We start from the raw sequence: 21240 nt of genomic DNA, 5'->3' as shown, positions 1-21240 counted from the left end.
GTGTTCTGAGAATGATGATGTGAGCAGTAGATCCTCCCCGGTGGTTTCACTTTCTAAGAGCCTCCAGCAGGTCACAAATAGAGAAGCTGTGGGGGTATTACAAGGTCAAAGGTCGGCTAACTCTCAATATGATGACAATTCCAAGCTGGCATTTTCATTTCCTGAAGAGACTGATTCCCCATGGCAGCTGAGGCCAAAGCTGTTTGCTTATTTTCGTTCAAATAAATTCATCTCTGCTTTTAATAGAGAGACGAGATATCGAGAAATTGTAGTGTGGGCCCGCTGTGTGCACAACACAGATAGTCTTTCTTTCCATTCACATACTGTATACTGTACATCCAAGGGAAATTCCATACAATATGTGTTTACCATGTCGGCATAAAATCAGACCAAGCCTATCATACACAAATGCCAGCTTTCTGTATGTTTTTTTTTTCTTTTCATTTTGTCCTTCAAACCTCTACAGAGGTGAGGCCATGCAGCCAGCCAGTGGGAGTAGCTGATGTTTTAATGGCACATGGTTTGTCTCCTGGTGGTGAGATAAACATGGGGAAGAGATTAAAACCCCAGGCTTTCTTCCACAATCTCCTGCCTCCATCCTCCTTCCCCTTGCAGTGGTCATGCAGGGCCAGCACTGCAGATTCTAATTCAAAACCAAACCCATCCGGTCTATCAGGCACACCAAAGCCTGAAAACCACACACGACTGCAGCGGCACCGCTCGTAGGGACAGATGTCTGCAATGGCCAGGAGAAAACAGCCAGGTGACAAGGAAAGGAGACCTCTCTACCGTTTAATCACCAACCTGTCAAGTACGTCACATGAAAATACTACCAGGAATATACGGAGCTAATGCTGGTGGTGTTAGAGTTCGAGGTGTTGGAAAGAGAGAGCCTGTTGGGGCACAGCAAACACCCTGAGGTGGAGGAAGTAGGGCAGGAGGCCAGGCTCCCTGGTACATCCTGTGCCTCCCTACTGAGGCACAGGCTGGCCACAAAGCCCACTCCCTCGCCTAGGAGCTGATGAGCTAGAGCAGTTATTAAGAGTGACTAAACTAATCATTTCCTTTGTCATCGTGATTAGGCCAAGGAGAGAGGCCCTCAGGTGGAGGTAGGTGCAGTGCGTATGATTAGCTCTGCCATTTAAATGACATTCACACTAATCGCTAATATCAGGACTGTCAAGAGGAGAGAATACAAGCAGGAATTTGCCAGCTAATGTTTGAAGGCTAAAGCGTCCCGAGGAAACGTGCAGGAACATCTGATTCCATTTGCTGTGAACGCTGTGTCAGTCAGCTATGTCAGGCACAGTGGAGGCCTGTTTTACTGTCTCACTGACTGCGTTTACATGCACTTGAGTATCCCGGTTATGAGGCTTATCCCGGTTTTGATCATATTCGGGATATGGCGTTTACATGGAACACAGAGAAATCTGGTTATTCATATCCCCGCATACATGATAAATACTAGTATCCCGGTTACTGATTACTGCATGCTATTTGCGCAGGCGCCTGTGATGTTTACAACACAAACCAGCAATTTTGAAATCGTTAATCTGATATTCCTCTGTAACTGTTAACCTTAAATTAATTTGACTGTTTTGTTTTGATGTTTGGCCACGTAGTAATGTTTCTTTAGTATTTTCCACCGTGAGCTGACTTGCTCCACTGTACGTGTTGGGGAAACCGGCGTCCTGTAGTCTGTATACTACAGACTTGAATAGGTCAGCATTTCGATGCTTTCTCCCATCTAAACTGCCAAGTATATTTAATTCTTTCACCACCGAAAGACAAAGCTCCGTTTCCTCATCGCTCCAGAAGTGAGACGCTCTCGTTGCCGCCATTGTTTGTGTTTTTCTGTTACGTCACTTGGCTGAAGCCGCGCCTGCGCAGGTAGTCGGCAGCGGTCAGAAACCGGGATAAGATGTATACATGCAACAGTATCCCGGTTTCTTTCGGAGTACTCCAGCTAGCATAATTGGGTTTCTCAAAACCGGGATAAGGGCTTATCCAGGTTTCTGAAATCGGGATATGATGTTTACATGCGCAAACACAAAAACGCTAGAGTATCCCCGCTCATAACGGGGATACTCAAGTCCATGTAAACACAGTCACTGATGCTATACAGTAGTCGCAGACAGCACAGAGGAGCTGCACTCTGTAAACACTACATCTACTGCTGAACCAACAGGGAGGCGCTTGCTTAAAACAGGCTTGGTACTGGAGGATATGTGCCATCAAAGAGGAGCTAGCATAGAAAATGTGCTTTGGAGAAGATACTGTAGTTAAGCCGAGTCCAAATAAGGATAAGCTTTTATTCTCTTGTACAACCAACAATAGCGCCAACACTTTGCTTATAGAGGCATTTGGATGAGGAATGAAAGGACTGGTTAAGTTTTCTTCTCTTAATGGAAATTCATCTCTGAAGTCACGCCATCTTTAAAACTCAAATGACCCTGCTCCAAAATACCTCTCTTCCCTGAACAAAAGAAGGCATTATCAAACCTCATTCTCAGCAGTGCTAGATCCATTTGGTAAACAGCCTGTGTCCTACAGTAGTAATCAGAGGGTATTTTTGAGGGATTTGCAGGCTGGCCAGGAGGCATCCGCTGGAGTGATCTCTAATTGCTAGAAGCGGAGGCCTAGACTGCCTGGCGCTCTTTTGAAGCCATCGGCAGCAGCTTCCAGCCAGAGGAGCCAGCAGGGGGAGGCTTCCCACTGAGGCACTCTCCCTCTTTCTTTCTTTCTCTCCCTTTTTCTCCCTCTGCCTCATCATGCGTTCATTCTACTTTTTCTGCCTTCCTTCTTCTCTGTCTCTCTCTTCTCTCCTTCCTCTGCTTTCCCTTCCCACTTCTTTCTCTCACCGTGCTCGCTCCCTTTCTCCACTCCCTCTTTTCCCTCCTCTCCTACTCACTCAATGAGCCAGCAATCACTTTGCAGACAGACATCCTCTGCTCAGTCGGCCATGTTCAATCCCCAGCACCGGTGGCTGATGAGGCATTGTGGTGACGTCAGACACCGGGCTTTTCAGGGAGCAACAGTTAACCTGTGGCGGCGCAGCTCAGCTTCCCAGGTTACAGGCCTCATACAGCCAGTCTTTGTATAAAATAATGAATGTAATATACCAAAGAGATGAAGGATAATGAGGCCAATTATTTTTTTCTCCTCACCCAGTGAGGCGAGAGAGGCGAAGTTCTGTCAGACGGTTGGTGTATAATGACACCTAATATCACTCTAGCCTTTGTCTGTATGAGCTTGTGTATTATAGGGCAAAAGTGTTTTGCCCGATAATGCACAATTGTGAGATTGTGGGAAAACATACACACACACACACACACACACACACACACACACACACACACACACAAACAAAATAAATATACAATATGGGCACAAAGTCATAGCGATTAAGGACTGACAGTATTCAAGCATGTTGATATGTGGCATATTGTCCGCATTGCTCATGCAGGGACTGTGCAATCCACCTATGCAATGCTGAGACACACAAATATAATCATCCACACACACACACACACACACACACACACACTCACACACAGACTCAACCAGTTTTTGCTTGTTTGGAAGGCAGCTCGCTCAGTGTGACATTGACTCCTCAGTGCCAATTCCGCGCTGGGAGCTGCACTTGGTCGCTTTGCTGCCAATCCAGGTAAAGAGATTACAGACACACACAATGCAGTCTTCTGTTCCTCTGCCAGGAAGAAAACCAGCCCTTTCAGCCCATAGAAAAAAGAGCTGCACACAAATTCACACAGCCTTGGCCCCATGCTTACACAAAACCAAGAATCCCCTGCTTCTCCAGGAACATGGGTTCTAATCTGTGCCTCGCTCAGTGGCTCCCCAGTACAAAGCAGCCTTACAACTAAACTAATTCAGCCTCCATGCTTTATCCTAGTCCCCGATGCTGTTGCACATTACTAATACTTGCATCATTCAAAAAAAGCATGAATTTGGCCTATAATCAGTCACACAGTCATTGTAAAGCTAGACAATTGGGCGCTGTCTGGTTACAAACTATTGTAAAAGAATATGAAAGAAAGTTTCCCCAGGATTTCATCATCTTATTTAATGGTGTTATTAAAAAAAAGGCTCATAGAAACTGTGTGTGTTTCCTATCAGTCAAAGCAGATATAGGTGTCACCTGCAATATTCTTGTATTAACTAAAACCTGTTTAAAACTGTTCTGGATTGACATGGGTTCTTAGCAGTACTGATTTTGCAGTGCATGAATCAAACCATCACTGTGGCGTGCACAGTTTTGACCCAATTAATCAGCTACTTATGATTTTAAGAGTGTAATTTAGCAATGGATTGTAATGTCCTAATTTGCATTGTATATACTTATCTTTTTTTCTTTATTCATGTGGATTAGTTGTGATGGTGGGAAGGTGCTTGTGAATAATCAAATCAGAGGAAGCGTACTATACTATATATTCATTCTTGACAAAGAATCCCACGTGGATTATGTATGGGGTATTATGCTACAGAGAGATGTGATGATGAAGAGAGTGATAATGTGGTGGAAGAGGAGGGCTAATTACAGTCTGGCAGAGTAGCACTTAATGAAGGATGTCTATGGGCAGAAAGACAAAGGATTGTTCTATCATCTACATTTTACTCACAAATTAAACCCCAATGCTTAGGCGGATAGCGGTAGTTGCCACTCAGCCACTCTCATCACTATTCGTCACTGTCTCCATCCCCTCCTGTAAGAGATGCCATTTGTCTCACCTCAGCAACACTCTCCTTGGCACCGGCAATTGTGTTTGACAGTAAAATCACATTTTAGATCATAGATCATATGTCAGCCTGCGGGATGGGAGTAGGCAAAGAATGACAGAATGATTTTGACTCGGGGCTCTTCCAAAAGATTTTATTCCCCACTCCTGTAGCTCCTCCTGTCATCTAGAGGTGGCATGGGGAGTCATGTTGGGAGTATTGGGAATGAAGACTGGTATGCATAGTCCATGACTGAGAGCTTGTCTTAGTAGTGGTAGTAGTGCCCATGGCTTTGGCCCAGAGCATAGCCTACAGCACAGCAAACCTGTAGCATGTGCTCCACACACAGGAGGTCTGGGCTTCCTGCACTGCTGATAAACCACACATGTCCAGGAATGAAAATCACCCCTGTAAAAAAAACATATCTTCTAATTATAAAAGCTGCGTAGGAATGTGACTGAGTATCTGTTCATGTTTGCATTCCTTTCCAATCCTGGTTATTTCGCCATCACAGAAGTGGGTGTCAGTAGAAAAAGGAAAGGTTGAAGGGAGAAGGGGGTTTTGGTGGTGGTGCGGGTGGAGAGGGTGGGGGGGTGGGGGGGGGGGGTGCTGCAGTGGACAATAGGCGCCCTCTGGCATCAACCTCTGGACAGCCCAAGCTGCTCACCAAAGACACTGAACTCACCCACAATGAACTGCAGCAGTGGGAAGGAAGGCTTTAGAGAGTTCAATTTCCAACACAATTGGCCTTATTCTACTCCTTTAAATGCCAAGGAGATGGTGTGCAGTGTGTGCCTTTGTGAGGAGCTTTGCTTACAGCGAGTGTCCTCTAGCAGGAGAGATAGAGAGAGAGAGAGAGAGAGAGATAGAGAGAGAGAGAGAGAGAGAGAGAGAGAGAGAGAGAGAGATGGAGAAGAGAGGCAGGGTGGGGAGATGGTGCGGGGCAGAAATAGTGTGTGTAAAAAGAAAGGAAGGAAGAATAAGAGTGAATGAATGAGGAAGATAGAGAGAGTGAAAGAGAGTAAAAAAAGCACTGGGAAAAGGAGAAGGGTAGAGAATGTCTCCTCTGGCTGTCGTTTTGCCAGCAGTTACCTCACATGGGCTGTCTGAAGGACAATGCTGCTACTAGTGGACTGTAACATTCGTCCAATCCTCCCCAGCTCCAAAGAAAACACACTTACAACCATGTGTCGATCATGCACGGGGAAATTTCAATAATCTCGTACACAAATGGTAAACTGTTCCAATAAAATACTTAAAGTGTTCATTACAACACACTCCCTCCTAAAAAGCTGAATGAGTAAACACATCAGCCCATTTAAAGTGCTGAGATAAGATTCAAGTGAGGCTCTGCAACCATTTGAAGTCATAGAGTGAGACACAACAGAGATAACCAGAGATCATCTTCAACTGCTGTCATTTCTACAATTAATATTCAATTCTTTCTCATTAAGGAAGCAATTTAACCTTAGTGCCCACATCTCCCTAGTATATTTACATAGTCTACCTGCTTTATATCTAAAATGCTGCTTGTACCAAAGTTGCCCATCATTTTCAGTTATTTGCCAAAACTAGATTTTTTTCTCTCCTCACATGCACTCAAGTAAATATAAAACTGTTTATTGATTGATTTGCATCCCCTCTCCTACCTATTTTGCTGGAGCAGATAGTAGCTACACCTAAGTCTCCATTTAAAAGAACAAGAAAGGACTTTGGTGAATTGAAGGCTACTTTGTGATTCAGGGTTTGGACCAGATCAGATTTCAAATTCGATAGTCATGCAACTGATCTGTAATCTAGAAGTCATATTTTGTAATGCACTGCATGTCGGTGTTGCAGGTACGCTAGACACGGCAGATTTTTTTGTCAAGAAAGAATAGATGTGTGCAAGTTGGATGGATGAGATGATGGAGACCGACTATCTATTAGATAAGGGAAATAATGCACTTTCCCGTGACACTTTGTAAAGCATCAGCTACTGATATAGATATGTACTGCAGAAAATCCATGTGGCTGTCACTTTCACAACAGGAGAACTATTATTTTGGGGAGCTGCAAATAAGGGGCTATGGAGTCATATGCAGTCGTGCAGTGGGTACACTGGTTTTAGGAGATGATTTAGGAGATACTTGAGTTGTCAAAGAAAATGTATGCTTTCATGCATTCATGCATTGCAGCAAAATCACCTTGCCATTTTATAAATCAGTCTATGGGATATAAATGAACATGGGGGGGAGCTGATTTGGCCTGTGGGCTACCAGTTCCCCATCACTGGGCTAAGAAATCTTCTCTAAACGACATAAAATGGGCCGAGCCGATGCCTCCACTGAAAACATATTCAATGTCCTCTCCTATGTGCCCATGGGGGAGCTGAGACATTAATATCATGCAATCATACAGTGGATCAGTTAACTCTGATCCATTATTCAAATTTTCTTTCCCCTTTATGATTCTGTAATATCCTATGAAGTCCATCTACAGCACCTGTTATGTTTCTAAGATCAGCAAATATTTACTGTTTCGAATTCACAATGGAAACAGCAGAAAAACCATCAGACAAAGGAACAAAATAGCAAAATGCTAGTTAGACAGAAACAGCCACTGCAGAAAGACTTGCACCTGCCTCCTGCTACTGTGTCACACTCAATATAAATACGTCCCCTGTCATCAGAAAAATTGCCAGGGAGGCTGTTTCTCCATCATTGTCTTCATTTGAAGGGCATTTTGCCGCCCAAAGGCAAACACCTAACACACTAACCGAGCGTGGCGCCCATCCCCATTCACAGAGGACTGGCAGTGCAGCAGAGGGGAGAGAGAAGAGAGGGGAATAAGAGAGGAGAGAGAGAGAAAAAAAAGCCTCCGTCTCAAAGCAGACCTCACACTGGGTTCTGTCACTACAGATCAAAATCCCCTCAAAGCCATAGATCACTTCCACTATAGTTCACATGTTCCACACTGAGAAACTGTTTACCAGACTCAAAGAGCTCTTCCACACAGCGCACTCACACATACAGTACAGACACACACACAGACACACACAGAGACAGAGATAGATACAGATATACAGTAGAGACAGAGAGAGAGAAATGCACAGACACCGCCATGAACAAAAAAACGTTACAGCCATCTATCCAAGATAATTGTCTTGCACATTTATCCAGCTACAGAGGAGGAGCTGCTCAATACAAACAAATGTTTACATCTATATGGCAAAACAGCGCTCAGCCCAACTCTGTGAGATGGTGTAATGTCAGCTCTGCCTGCAAGTGAGCTGCCTGCTGTGACAAACAGAGAAGTGTCTGCTCCTTTTTCTTGTGGAAATACCTGTCAGTACCTGTCGGCCACACGCACACACACACACAAACACACACGCAACCACACACAGTACGACGGAGGTGACATGCTAACAATAAGCGCCAGGGACATCACGTCTCTTAGCAGCTCCTCTGCAGCACCTACTGTATGAAAGGACTCGTAGCCAACGTGCTAGCCGAACGTACCGTGTGCTTATTGGTGGCATGTCAGGCCCGTTGGCGTGGCGTCTGGTTGAAACACATGACACGGGCGCACTGCAGTGCAGGGAGGCAACCTGTCTTTGGAAAGTCCTCTGCTTTAGAGAGAACCGTCCCCTAATCTAAGATAAGGAGCCGATGAGAGAGAGCGATAAAGTCGGTGCTTCTCCTGGGCTTTATCTGATGCTGTTATCTGACTGCACAGCACCCACCATCTCGCAATCTTTACACCCTTTAAGCACCTTTCTGAAACACTCACACCAGCATCATCACAGAGGCAGGCGCGCACACACACACACACACGCCGTCGAACGCTCAAACATTCTAAATACCGTATCAGCTTATTGATTACTTTGACACGCTCCCATTGTTGAACAGATGGTACACCTAATATCATGTGAAATGGAACTGTTCGGTGTTATCTCATGGGGAAAGGACATAAAATGACTATTTTCTCACCTTTTCAGAAAGGCAGAGAGAGCAAAAAAAATGGGAAGAGAGAGTAGAAGCTGTGCACTTACCTCTATGTCTGTTAGTAGTCTTATCAAACATAAGCATGGCGTCATCGACCTGGAAGACATAAGAGAAGTACTGATGTTAGCCTGAGTCTAATCTTTTCAAGAAGTACCTCACATTGCCTTGTGAATCTGAATCAGATCCCCTCTCTACTCACTCTGATTACTCTAAAAAATCTCTTCTGTTTCTCTTCTTAACTCTTATTTTCTTTCCAAGCACGTCTCTCTTACATGATCATTCGTTGGTCACAGGATTATTGTCAGGATGCTATGAACCTTGCACCACTTGCTACTGGTAGCTTGTAATTTTGTTGATCAAGGAATTTAAACATATTCATCTGCTGCACTCACTGTTAGTTGCTCTGGATAGAGGTGGCAGCTAAATGCCAAAAATCTAAATGTAAAGAGGAATTAGGCATGAGAATTAACAATAATGACAAGCAGTGAAAAATGGAACGTTGTGTGAACAATAAAGAGTGTTTATTTTGATGAACACCAATGTCCAGTCTTGGGCAGAGCGACAGATAGAGACATTGCACCAGGGGAGCGTGAGACAAATGGGATCCTTCCTCATCTCACAGCCACAGCAGCAGCAGCATCCACCATCATATCATCTCTCATCATGTCCAATAAAGCCACACACAGACACCATCTTTTTTTCACACATCTCTGAAAAACAGATTTCTAGACACACTCTGCTTGCCATAACTCTGAAGAAATGCTTAAAAAACAGAGTGATGCAGGCTCATTTGGCCTGTGGTTTCTTCTGGGGAGAATAATAAAAAGGACAGAGGGGGAGCGAACAGTGGCAGACAGAGACACAGAGGGGGAAGATTGGGCCAACAATCTCAATGTCACTCGCCTCTGTGCCGTTCGTTCCCCGGTTACCGTCTCTAGGTAAGTATACCGGTGTACCGAGGAGGCTTGCTGCTGTGCAGAGGAAGGATGTGTACACATGCGTGTGTGTGTGTGTGAGTGTGTGTGTGTGTGCTTCATGGGAGGGTGACAAAGCTAGGGGAGGAGATAGGAAGAGACAAGAATAGGGGTCTCGCTCAAGCCGAACTGTCTGATTGGATAAAGAAAAGTGCCTGGCAGCCAGGCAGACTAGCGCCGGCACATTGTTCATGCCACCCTCCTGCCACACATTTGGCACACAAGACGTTGGCACAGCTTGTAAAGCCCTGGTACTCATTGCACGGCTCGCAAGCCACATGCGGCTCCCAGGCACTTTATTTGCACCTCCTCAAAATATTTCCAAATTACCAAGTATAGCTGGCAACATTTATGCGGATTTAAAGTACCCCATATGCATGCTTAGGTCAACAGATTAATGCATTAATTACCTTCAATAAAATGTTTACAGTGTCTCTGATCCGTCTTGCTTACACACATTTATTCTGTCTTTGTGCCATCTTTAGTGAGATTGTCACGCATCTGGCTGAAACTTGTTCAAGAGTGCCAGCCTGTATCAAGCATCACCTCATAAAGCCAGAACAAGGAGGAAAAGTAAGGAAGGCAATCCACACGGATTTAACAGTGAAACTGTGAAGGCAAAATTGGGAGAAAGGCATTGCGAAGTGTGGGTATGAATTAACCAACACTTTTGTAGAGCCACTGTAATTTCACTGGACAGCTCCTATAGTTAACATCATAGAGAAATATAAATACCAGGAATAAAAAGCAATAAAAAGAAAAATGATAAGAAATAAGACATCTGCTTAGTTCTGCTGTGTGTCTGAAGAATGGCCTATCTGATGACTACATTGTGGTAAAACAATGGAAAAAATCACCTTATAGAAAGGGGGATAACTGGACCCAGCGGAGCAGAGTGTCGCAATTCATTAGCTCTGAGTTTGAAAAAAAAAAAGAGACACTTCTGGTTTGTTTTTCTTACCGTGTCCTACAATTTCTCAACTGTTACAATATTAGCTACCTAGCCTGCTAAATTACACCTTACTGGATTTAAAATGGATGAAAACTTTGATTCAAGACTTCTGTTTTGCCAGCAGTATGCTCATAACACCAAAAGCAGTCGATAAGGCCTATACAGTTTCTCAGCTTGAAAGCTCTACTGCACAGCAGAGATGTAATACCGTGTTTACCAACACGCTATCGTAAAAGTTTGATTTACCAAGTGTGGCTCACAGTCTGTGATCGTCTACATGGAAGAGAGAAGTCTGCCTGTCCTCTAATGTCAATAATGGTGGAACAGGTAGCCTGTCCTACCAGGACTGCAATATGTAGCAATGTAGCATATATTATTACTTAACTTGTATTCGTGTACTTAACTTGTATATATATTCTTATTGATGGTGTTTCTCCTTTTACTTTCACTTTACGTAATCTTAGTGTGCTCTTCTTGTTTTATTCTGCTATTTTCGTGTTTTACTGCGCTGTATCACCTATTCAAATTCCTGTGTACACTGTACATTTGGCGAATAAAGAGATTCTGATTCTGATATTGAATGCACAAGGAATTTCTGCTGCATATGTGGGTCGAAGTGCAGAGGAAGACACTTGAGACCTTTAGAGAAATGGAGGAGCCTCCTTCAAACACTATTGTTCTGACTCATTAGTAAGGCTATAGTGGTGTCCACACTATGGTTCAGTGGTGAGTTTGTTTCGATCTATATGAAACCCACTGATAACACGACACCCACAAGCACCTCCCAAAATAATGGAAACAACATATCATTTCCATAAAACATCTAAAAGCTAGGTCAAGTGCCAGCCATTACACTATGTGTATATACTATGTGTATGCTATCAAAATTAATTTAAGAATGATATATTGAGGTAAATATTCTATATGTAGGGCCTTTAACACACACCGTGGCTATGCAAGATCTGGCCATTTGAGACCACACACCCACAAGCCCTGCATACAACTCATCATTCATAGCTAATATTTTGTACTCTGATATTGATAGGTTTGCCACTGTACATCCTTTAAAAGGCTGTGAGCGAAACGACTGTTACTTTGTAAAATGAACCAAGGGCTATTAACGTGAGTGTATTATATAAATGTGTGAGCTGTGCTGTTGTGACATTATTAAAGGAGAGCCGTCCTGTCAGATGGCCCCATTCAACAAGGAACATAGATTCACAGTGAAGCACTGATGGGGACTTTAACAGAGAATGTGCACATCATGTGAGGGTCACACTCCAGCAGGTCATACAATACAGCCCCCCTCCTCCCCCCACATCTCTCTCTCCCTCTCCCTCTCCCTCTCTCTCTCTTTCTCTCTCTCTCTCTCTGCCACTTCCACAGTCTATAGAACCATCTCCTGTGCTTCAGGGCTTTTCAATGCAGTTATTCAAGCAGAACACAACTGTGTGCCTCCATCTGATAGAAGGTTAAGGACCTCTTCATTGCTCACAAAAAAGCCCTCCACACAGAGGTGAGGCCAGGCTCACCTCAGGGAAGAAATCTTTCTCTGTCCTCCTCCTCCTCCTCTTTCACTCTTCCCTTTCTCCTGGCTCGGTGAAAAGAAAGGTTCAAAGGATAATGGCTGTCTTATCACTATGTAAAAGGGGAATGGGAACTCCAGTGAAGTGCCTGGCCTTTTGTGACAATGAAGAAAAGAGCAAAAGTCTATTTCAGCGTGGTATATGCACTGGAACAGTCCATGACCACTCAGAAAGAGCGCGCTGCAGAAAGACAGTCAGGGGGCAGAAGGCAGGGCAGCTTTTTAACTAAACCTGAGGCAAACACATCTCCACTAAATAACCTCCTCCTAAACACTGGGGTGACAGGAGTATACGCAATGCTGTGTGTGGTGTATAGTATGATTACTTGTGGAAGCAGTACAGCAGAGTAACATAGGTCAGATGATTCATAGGGACCCTGTACCACAACACAAACCAGTAGCGCAGCACATGGTACCGCCTATGTGCTTGAACCACGAGCCATACAGTGTCTGATTCTGGAGTGAGGATTTAATAAAAACCTGTGAATAGGGTGAGCTCCATAGGTAATGCAGACAGATTCAGGTGAAGAAACTGTATGCGGTCAGTCAATACAGGAGGAACATGAAGGTGAAGTGATCTAGCACTCTGGTCCAGGAGCCTGGGGTAAAGGCTTATCCTGTTCTTGTCAGATAATATGGTGTTAAACACCAAACACTATGTAACCTATCCACCTGTATCAATGCCACCACCAAATCCATATGTTAGAACAACCTCACAAAAAATGCATAATAATTCAAAAAGGGCTGCTTCCATGAATTATGTATCAAAGGACAAATGCATCAATAAAGGCTAATGTGTTCTGTTTTGGGGCAGGGAGGCAGCAGAGGTGTCAGGTGACAGGGAGAGATTTAAGAGCTCTGGAAATGAATTATGACAGCGATTTAGATAGGTGTCAAAATGCACATTTACATTCAGCTCACGGCTGAAGGCTAGCAGAGGAACTTCCCTGCAGTTTGGGGGCAACACTGATACAGATCATGCCTAATGCCATGGGCACGGAGGCCTCAACTGCAGACATAGACCTGGGACTGGTTGCACGCCTCCTTTTGTTGAGGCTTGGTGTCATGGTTTTGGATGGTGGTCAAGGGGTCTAAGGGATGGGGCCTGGGCTGAATAGTCACAAGGAATATGGGTAATATGAACCACGTCTGTCCAGTGACATGCTCTGCAGCAAGGTGGCATAGTGAGTAGGGACTCCAGCCTTCAAATGGAGGACCCAGCTTCCAAGCATCCGTTCTGCTGAAGTGTCCTTGAGCAAGACACTGAATCCCTACCAGCTCCAGGGTGCTGCTCCGTATCTGACCCTGCACTCTGGCCTCCCCGTGGAGGGTGAAGGCAAAAAGAAAATTTCCCTACGGGGATCAATGAAGTATCACATTATTATTATCATTATTATTATGACAGATAAGGGTCACAGTCAAGGAGAAAACTCAGCTGGCACTGCCCCTACATCAACGCTCCCTTCGCAGCGTAGAGCATCTAATATTCTATTACAATGATTGTAATTAACAGAGAAATGATAGTGGCCCAGTGACAATGGACAAATTTGTGACAACCCTTTCAATTGTTCTATTGTAGAGGAAATCTATATCATTGTCTGGGAACGTTGAGCTGCAATGCGCTGCATCCACGCTTGAGCGCTTTTACAAGTGGTGGTTTAACGAGGAGCAGAGGGCAAAACTTGAGCTCCCCATAAGCTCTTGTAATTACACAAGGGGGCAAAAGGGACACTGTTCTTAAGTGCGAGCCTAGATGGACAAACTCTTTTTTCAGTTCCACAGCAGAGCCAAAGCGAGCTGTGTTCAATCAGGAACACCACGTTTTCCTCTTCCAAAAGGAATAATCCTTTGTATAATTGATGAGTGGCAACCCTCACCAGAAGTGATAAAAATGGATGGCTAGAGTGCGAACCATAAACACACACACACACACAAACATGCACACACACACACGCGCACGCACACACGCACAAAGCACAGTGAGGTAGAAAGGGCAAGCGCTTATCTGCTGCCTGTCTACCCCATTTCTCTTTCTTTTTCCTATTGTCAATTTGTCTCCTTCTATAGTTTGTTCTAGCAAAACTCCAGTTTTAAAATGATTCATAAATATTTTGAGTATGATTTCCATACTGATTCCATAAGGAATGCAACATTTTTCTTTTTATTGGACAATTTCTATTTTAAGGAATGAATGGCAACCTTATCTACTGTATACTGTACTGTATACAGTTACACTGCAAACATACTGCTATACTGTAAAAAGGGGTGTACAGTATGGCTATATAACAAAGATGAGTGAGCACAGAGACTTACAATACACAATTTGTGTATTTTAGCACCAAATTACTTATGAATAAGAGTGGTGGAAAAACGTGCACAGGATCCAAGTGTTTTTCGGCAGTCATCTGACAGAAATTCTTGCGTATGTAATTATTAATGATATACACCATGGGTTGAATGTCAACACTTATTCCAGTTACTTTCCTTCATGTTGACATTAACAAAATGGCTTGAGAGAAACACTTGAGCAAGACAATTCCTCAAATCTGTCAGGATTACATATTTATGAGGTCCCCTGCTCAGCATCCAAGGAGGTCGCTATGGTGATACAAACTGATGTATATTCTAACAGGGACCTTTGTGTGTCAAAGAATGCCTCCGAGTACTGTTGAAATGGTTAGTGCAGATTCTCCTATGGCACTGAGTGCAGCCTTCAAATCGACAAATGCACAATTAGAAAGGTAGTCATGCTGAGGCCACTCTAATCAATGTACTGATACAAAGGGCTGTAATGAAAGGGTGATAGAGTGATGCCTTCAGAAGGCTGCTATATTGTGAGGGCAGACCGTAACGCTGCTGTGACAGAGCGATATCTTCGGAGCACATCTCTAGTCCTACCCAAGCCCCTCTCAACACAGAAAAGCAGTCAAAAATGAAGCAGCATTTATACGCATTTCCCACTGGAAACCAGCAAATTTCTGGCAAGCACCCTTTTATGGGTGCTTCATTCTTAAGTAATGCAAAATATGCATTATGCAACAGTAATACTGTCGCCCAACTTGAATGTAGAGGGAGTCTTGTTGAGCTTGTTGTTTTCTTACTCCTTTGAGGTAAGATTAAAATTAAGGTAGATTCTGACTGGTTCCATCCTCAAAATCGTCTGTCATTATGGTGCAGACTGCAATATGTAGAAAAAATACAGCATATAAACTAGCTTTAAAACAGCTTTGTGACTAGGCTGAGAGGCGACTTACTGTTGGTCTAAAAATGCTGGTTTGACCCTTTTGCACAAACAGGAAGCCATTTATAAGGGTTTTCCTTCCTATATGAATGGGATTGCAGTAAGATGTGGGGCCTGGCCTTGCCTTTGGCCTCACACAGGCATGTCCACACAGTTGAGTTCAGTATGCTTGAGGAAGTAGGCCTTGGCCTCGTCCATCAATCCCCCTGTCTTCCTTTGCCAAGCTGCAGGGAACTACCCATTATGGAGTCATTTTATTAATAGGGCTCCTTCCCTCTCCGCCACACTCTTGCAGAGTGCCTCCTCATTCTGTCAGAATGGAGTATGCCTGCGAGCCACCTCCGTGAGACTACCGAGCCCAGGCCCTCCCTCATTCTCCCACGTGAAAGCTCAGGCTGGGAAATATTGTGCTTTCCAGCTAAAATAGTATTTGGAGAGGTGAACAATCCCCTTGCCCTGGAGCAAACAGTTTAACATTGAGGACTTATTTAAAATGATGCCTTTCCTCCTGCCAAGCCAATCGGCTTTCTGTTTTAGCAGACGCACATATGAAACAAGTTTTACACAACCTGCCCTCTTCTTCTCTCCTCCTGGTAAATGTAAATATAGCTGCAAGTGGCAATGATTGGGTGGCGGGAAAAGGTCAGAAGATGCTCTGAAATGTTTGGGGAGAGGCTGCAGAGGGTGAAAAGGATGGGTGGGATGAGGGTTGTTTTAAATGGGCAAACAGGTTGAAAAGGTTTCAAAGGATGAGGAGGGCGCAGAGGATGAAAAGAAATAAATTGCAAAAGCCTACATGGGGTTAGGTACACATCTTGGTATTAGAAACATTGCCCTCTTCACACCGGATTAGGGAAAGGGTTATTCATTTGTATGCCATTTATACTTAAGTGTGAATTATTATATTTGGAATAAAAATATTCATAAGACCTGCCAAATTCATAATCTCTTCTTCTACTACCATTGTCTTCTACTAGTCCTGAATGTACTTTTCCAGTTTTCCAATATTTGTGCAGAACCTGAATGCAATTTAAAGGCTCATTTCTGCTGATTGAGACATAAAGTTAGTTAAAATCTAACAATCTTCAAGACCCCAAAGAATCCCCACAAGACCCCAAAGAATCCCCACTAACCCTCTCACTGGGGAAGATTTGGTGCTTGTCACAGGAAATAAGAGTGAAATACTCTTTGATACATTTTAAGGCATAAAGCAGCCCCCTAAAATATTGTAGATTGTTTGTTGTACCATAGATTTGTAGGTGTATCCTGAAGGTCTAATTTGTCATATATTTAAATGTCATATTAGACTCAAAGAAACTGAGCGTTGAAAATAAAAGAAAGAAATCTAGAATACAATGCAAGAACACTAAGTTCTGCCATTTTTGCTTTAAGGGGCCAATACCAATACCAGTATTAACACTAATACTAACACTACATGTACCCAAGCAAGGGGGGAAACCCATGCTGCCAGCCCCCGCAAATATGCTACTTTTCATTCGGACATTGAGCAACAGCAGGAGAGAACATGTTCAGGGGATCGCTCCTATCTCTCTATTGTAATTTCTTTCAATCAACTTAATAATCAAATGAGAAATCCATGCACTGTACAATATACTCATGCAGACCTTGGTTGTGAAATACTGGTTTAACTAGGTTTCCATTTCTGCAAGCCAGGGAATGGCCAACCAGAGTGTAAAAAAAAAAAAGTCTGAAAGAGAGCAATGTCATTTACTGTGAAATGAATGAAGTAATTGTATCGCTGCTCTTTTTCCCAAGTTGTGAATCTAAGTGATGGCCATGAAGTGAGGAGGTCGATTTCAGTTCCCCCTTTGTTACTGATGAGAATACTCAGGAATGCAATGGGCTCCTAGCTATGCTTCTGCTGGTGCACTAACAATATGAAACTCCTACTAATGTCTTTGAATAACCATCTGGAAAATAAAATTGAATAACACACTTTCTCTATTCATGAATTAATCAAAGTGCTCAAAGACGGTATGCTCTGATATACACAGATCCAATGAACATAAGCCTTAGTCTTAGGAGAAAAGGTGTGTATTATGTACTTTGTTATCAATAGGTGAACAAGAGGGATAAAATGAGCTGGAAGCTTGAGTTGAATAGCATTCACTTCACTCACAATGGCCACTGTCCCTAATACCTGCAGTGTTTTACTTAGATTAGGCTTAAGCTTTTTTTAAAGGCCATTTCAATAATATGACATTTTTCCTCAGAATGGGAGTGAATGAGTGCCAATAAAAAAACATTTTTTTTTCTCCCTTTTATGCAAAACACTTTCATCTGTCATTTTGTGATAGCCCGTCTCTCTTTGTCAGCATAAATACGGGAGCCCCTATTTGAATACGGTTACACATCCCTCTATTTATTAAAGCTTGGATTAACATGACAGGAAGTTTTGTCTGGGGGCTCTTTAAGATGGCTCAGAGAGGCAATCTGGTGACAGTAATAGGATCCAGCTAATATACTTGACTGATGCTCCTTTCCCAGTGTTATAAAGCAGAACAATGGGAGTGGGGTTCGGGGAGTGAATACATTGTGATTTGTAATAGTGTGTGTGCGTGTGTGTGCGTATGTGTGCGTTTGGGGGGCGGGGGTGCGCTAATCAGCCAGAATACCATCACTTTGCAAATATAGGGGTTGAAGAAATAAAAAACAGTAAAGGTCACAGAGCAATTCCATCAGGAAAACTATGCTACAATTAACCGAACAGACAAAAGGCTCTGACATTAGTGAGAACTATAATGATGTTTTACTCCAGTGTCTGAGTTTGTGGAAATCTGTTAAATGTTGAATTAAAACAATCTTTCACATTTCATTCATCCTGCTCCTTATCCACCAGTAGAGTCTTTACTATAGAGTTGTTAATTTCTGATGTGGCATAACCCTTCACCTCCCACACCCTGAACTCTCATTCTGCATCTCTGCATTTCTATTCATTGTCTATTTTTGGACTATTTTCATTCTGTTCTTTATGTTTTATGTCCATTGTCTGGCATGCTCTATTAGCTTGCCTATGATCCATTTTCTTTCTTTTCTGTGGTTTCATCTATTGCTGTTTTATATCAGTATGCTGAGACAGACATGCTTATAGACGTTTCCATATGTCAGACTGGTTCTACGGTTGGAGAGAGTGTGTGTGTGTGTGTGTGTGTGTCTTTGTGTGAGGTGGGTTAGCAGATCAAACACACATCTGTTGGAGAGATAGAGGGGAATCTGCGTTTCTCCCCCAAACCTCTCAATACTAATTACCGATCTACTGATAGTGGCCAAATGCCAACTGTCATTAGCACCCAACACAACACACGCACACAGATGTAGACACACACACACACATACACACACAAACACAGATGCTATGCGGTTTCAGAATGGTCATCTGCACTAGACCACCGTGAGCCATCTGTGGATAACACAATGTCACTATCGCCACTCACTGCTGCCCCTGAGCCTGGCACCCAGCGAGAAAAACAGATAAAACCATAAGATTAATCATATCATAAAGTCATCTGAAGCATGTAATGGCTGTTTGATCTATAGGTGTATAAGAGTTGATAGTAAGGAATGCCTGTTAAACTGACTGTTGGCACTTACACTGTATGCTTACAGAGATGAATGACAACCTCAGCACTCGAGTAGCTGTGGACCTTTGACTCCTTCGCTGATAGTGCCATTTGCGTGCTCTCAAGCAATATGCTCAGTAAAAGCATCTGACAGCTATCTTTGATTTTATTTAGCGGGGATTCCAGCTCCGCTTGTATCTAAAAGGATATGCCACCCACCCTCGCTGTCTCTCACGCTCCCTCTTTCCCCCTGTATCTGTCACTCTCCGGCTTGGTGACAGGGTCAGTCAGAGAGAGCAAAGTGGTGAGAGGTGTGTCACTGTGGGCAGATGAGGGTCTCGCCGCATGGAGGCACCCAGCATGACACCCATCGCAGCTACACAGGCAGCTGCCAGTCGGTCGGAGTGCCGCCACCCACACTGGCTGCAGCAGGGAGTCCAGAAGCCACGGGGTCACTGGTGGAGATTGATATTTCAATCCTACTATTGGTAATCAAAGCTGAGACATCGCAACTATAAATGTCATTGAGCTCTGGGCAACATTAACTCATGTCCATTAGAACACCGAAACACGATCTACACAATCTACACAATCAACTGAAGGATGACACAAACACTACAAAGTCAAAGTTTGGACACACCTGATTGAATGCACGTGCATGTTTTTCATTACCTTAAAAGCCATTTAGATCTAAAGGCTTATGCTTGAATGCTTGAAATTTGTTTCTTAACAAATATAAATAGTGAAGTTGATGCCTATGTATGAATTTCTTTCCAAAGCCTTTGCCTTTCAATCAAGGTAAAGGGCGGCTACTTTAAAGAATCTAAAATATATGATAGTTTTGATTTGTTTAACACTTTTTTGGTCACTGCATAATTCCATTTGTGTTATCTCATAGTTTTGATGTCTTTACTATTATTCTAAAATGTGGAAAATAGTAAAAAATAAAGAAAAATCTGGTGTGTCCAAACTTTTGACTGGTAGTGTATTGGCAATCAGTTTTGTTTTGTAAATGTCTCTGGTACTACATCTTACTCAGATTCCAGTTGTCTGTTAAACTGCGTGTGATGGAAAGCTGCACCTACAAATGACAACTGCTAAGGGGCACATATCAGCCTAAAATTCTTCCTCGAAAACCAGAGTGGAGCCTTGTCTGTCTGTGTGTGTGTGTGTGTGTGTGTGTGTGTGTGTGTGTGTGTGTGTCTTCTCTCTTCCCCTCTCCCAGTGCAGCCTGCCTGCCGCCATCTCACGACAGCATCTCTCCATCTCTCTCAGCCCTCTGATCTCTGTGTCAACAGGCGACACCAACAGCTCACACTAACCCAGCATGCCTCGGCCCATCTGCAAGGCAAACCGTCTACAAATGCATTTAGCGTAGTCATTGGGGCAAGATTAATGACACGGTTAGCTAATAACTGCTGATCTCTTTACACCTGACAAGGTAGCTCTTGAAAGGCGCCTTCCCTAGCAATACAGACAGCTAGTGAACCCGTCTGCAGACATTCACTGTGAGGCTGAGAATATACCTGCAGCAGGAAGGAGATCAAAGGCGCTGCTGACAGAGTGGGCAAACACGAAGATTTATTCAACTCATCAAGAAATGTCGCAATGTGTTCTCAGTGGCGCCCTATCTTAGTCTGCATCTCTGCTGATGGGGGTTTATTAGCTGTCACTGGGCCAGGTCGGAGGCTGCACAGTTGTCCAGCTCAGGTCCAAACTCATACAGAGGTTGGGATGACAGGATCCAAAGGGCTCTGTGGTTACTCAGTGGAATTCAAATACCAATCCCCCACCCCGGTGCCATCTCCTCTCTCTCTCTCTCTCGTTTGTCATCTCTCCCTCTCTCTTCCCTCCCCTCTCCCCCAGTGTTTGTCAGGGTTGGTGATTAGCTGTCACCCTCTGCAGAAGTAGATAACACCCCACACAGCCTGTTTCCCCTCTGGGAGCATGCACACACGTAAAACAGGAAAACACACACAAACACAAATACACAAGTGTGTGCACACGCGCGCAAACTAAAGACACTTTAAAAAAAAACAACTGTCATAGGCAGTCAAAATGGTTGAATTTACTGCATTTTTTGGGGACATTTACTAAGACTTCAGTCATGCTCATCCTCATAAGCTCTGTGGTAACAGTTCATTCTTTTGCCAGTTTAAGTGAGTAATAATGTGAGCAAAATCC

The 21240-nt window shown here is 43.6% G+C and overlaps 1 protein-coding gene across 3 annotated transcripts in view; it reads right to left on the bottom strand.

The window, feature by feature from the left end:
- Window positions 1-21240, bottom strand: part of LOC139931823 (RNA-binding protein Musashi homolog 2-like) — a 230006-nt gene that overhangs the window by 90386 nt on the left and 118380 nt on the right. For all 3 annotated transcript variants that reach the window (XM_078286451.1, XM_078286450.1, XM_071925429.2), the window contains exon 7: window positions 8771-8819. In XM_078286451.1, coding sequence (XP_078142577.1) covers window positions 8771-8819 — 49 coding nt within the window. The remainder of the gene's footprint in view (window positions 1-8770; window positions 8820-21240) is intronic.

Source organism: Centroberyx gerrardi, chromosome 11, assembly GCF_048128805.1.
Source record: "Centroberyx gerrardi isolate f3 chromosome 11, fCenGer3.hap1.cur.20231027, whole genome shotgun sequence".
NCBI classification, from domain to species: domain Eukaryota; kingdom Metazoa; phylum Chordata; class Actinopteri; order Beryciformes; family Berycidae; genus Centroberyx; species Centroberyx gerrardi.
Note: the sequence above shows the minus strand (reverse complement) of the source record. Positions and strands in the feature narration are given on the sequence as shown.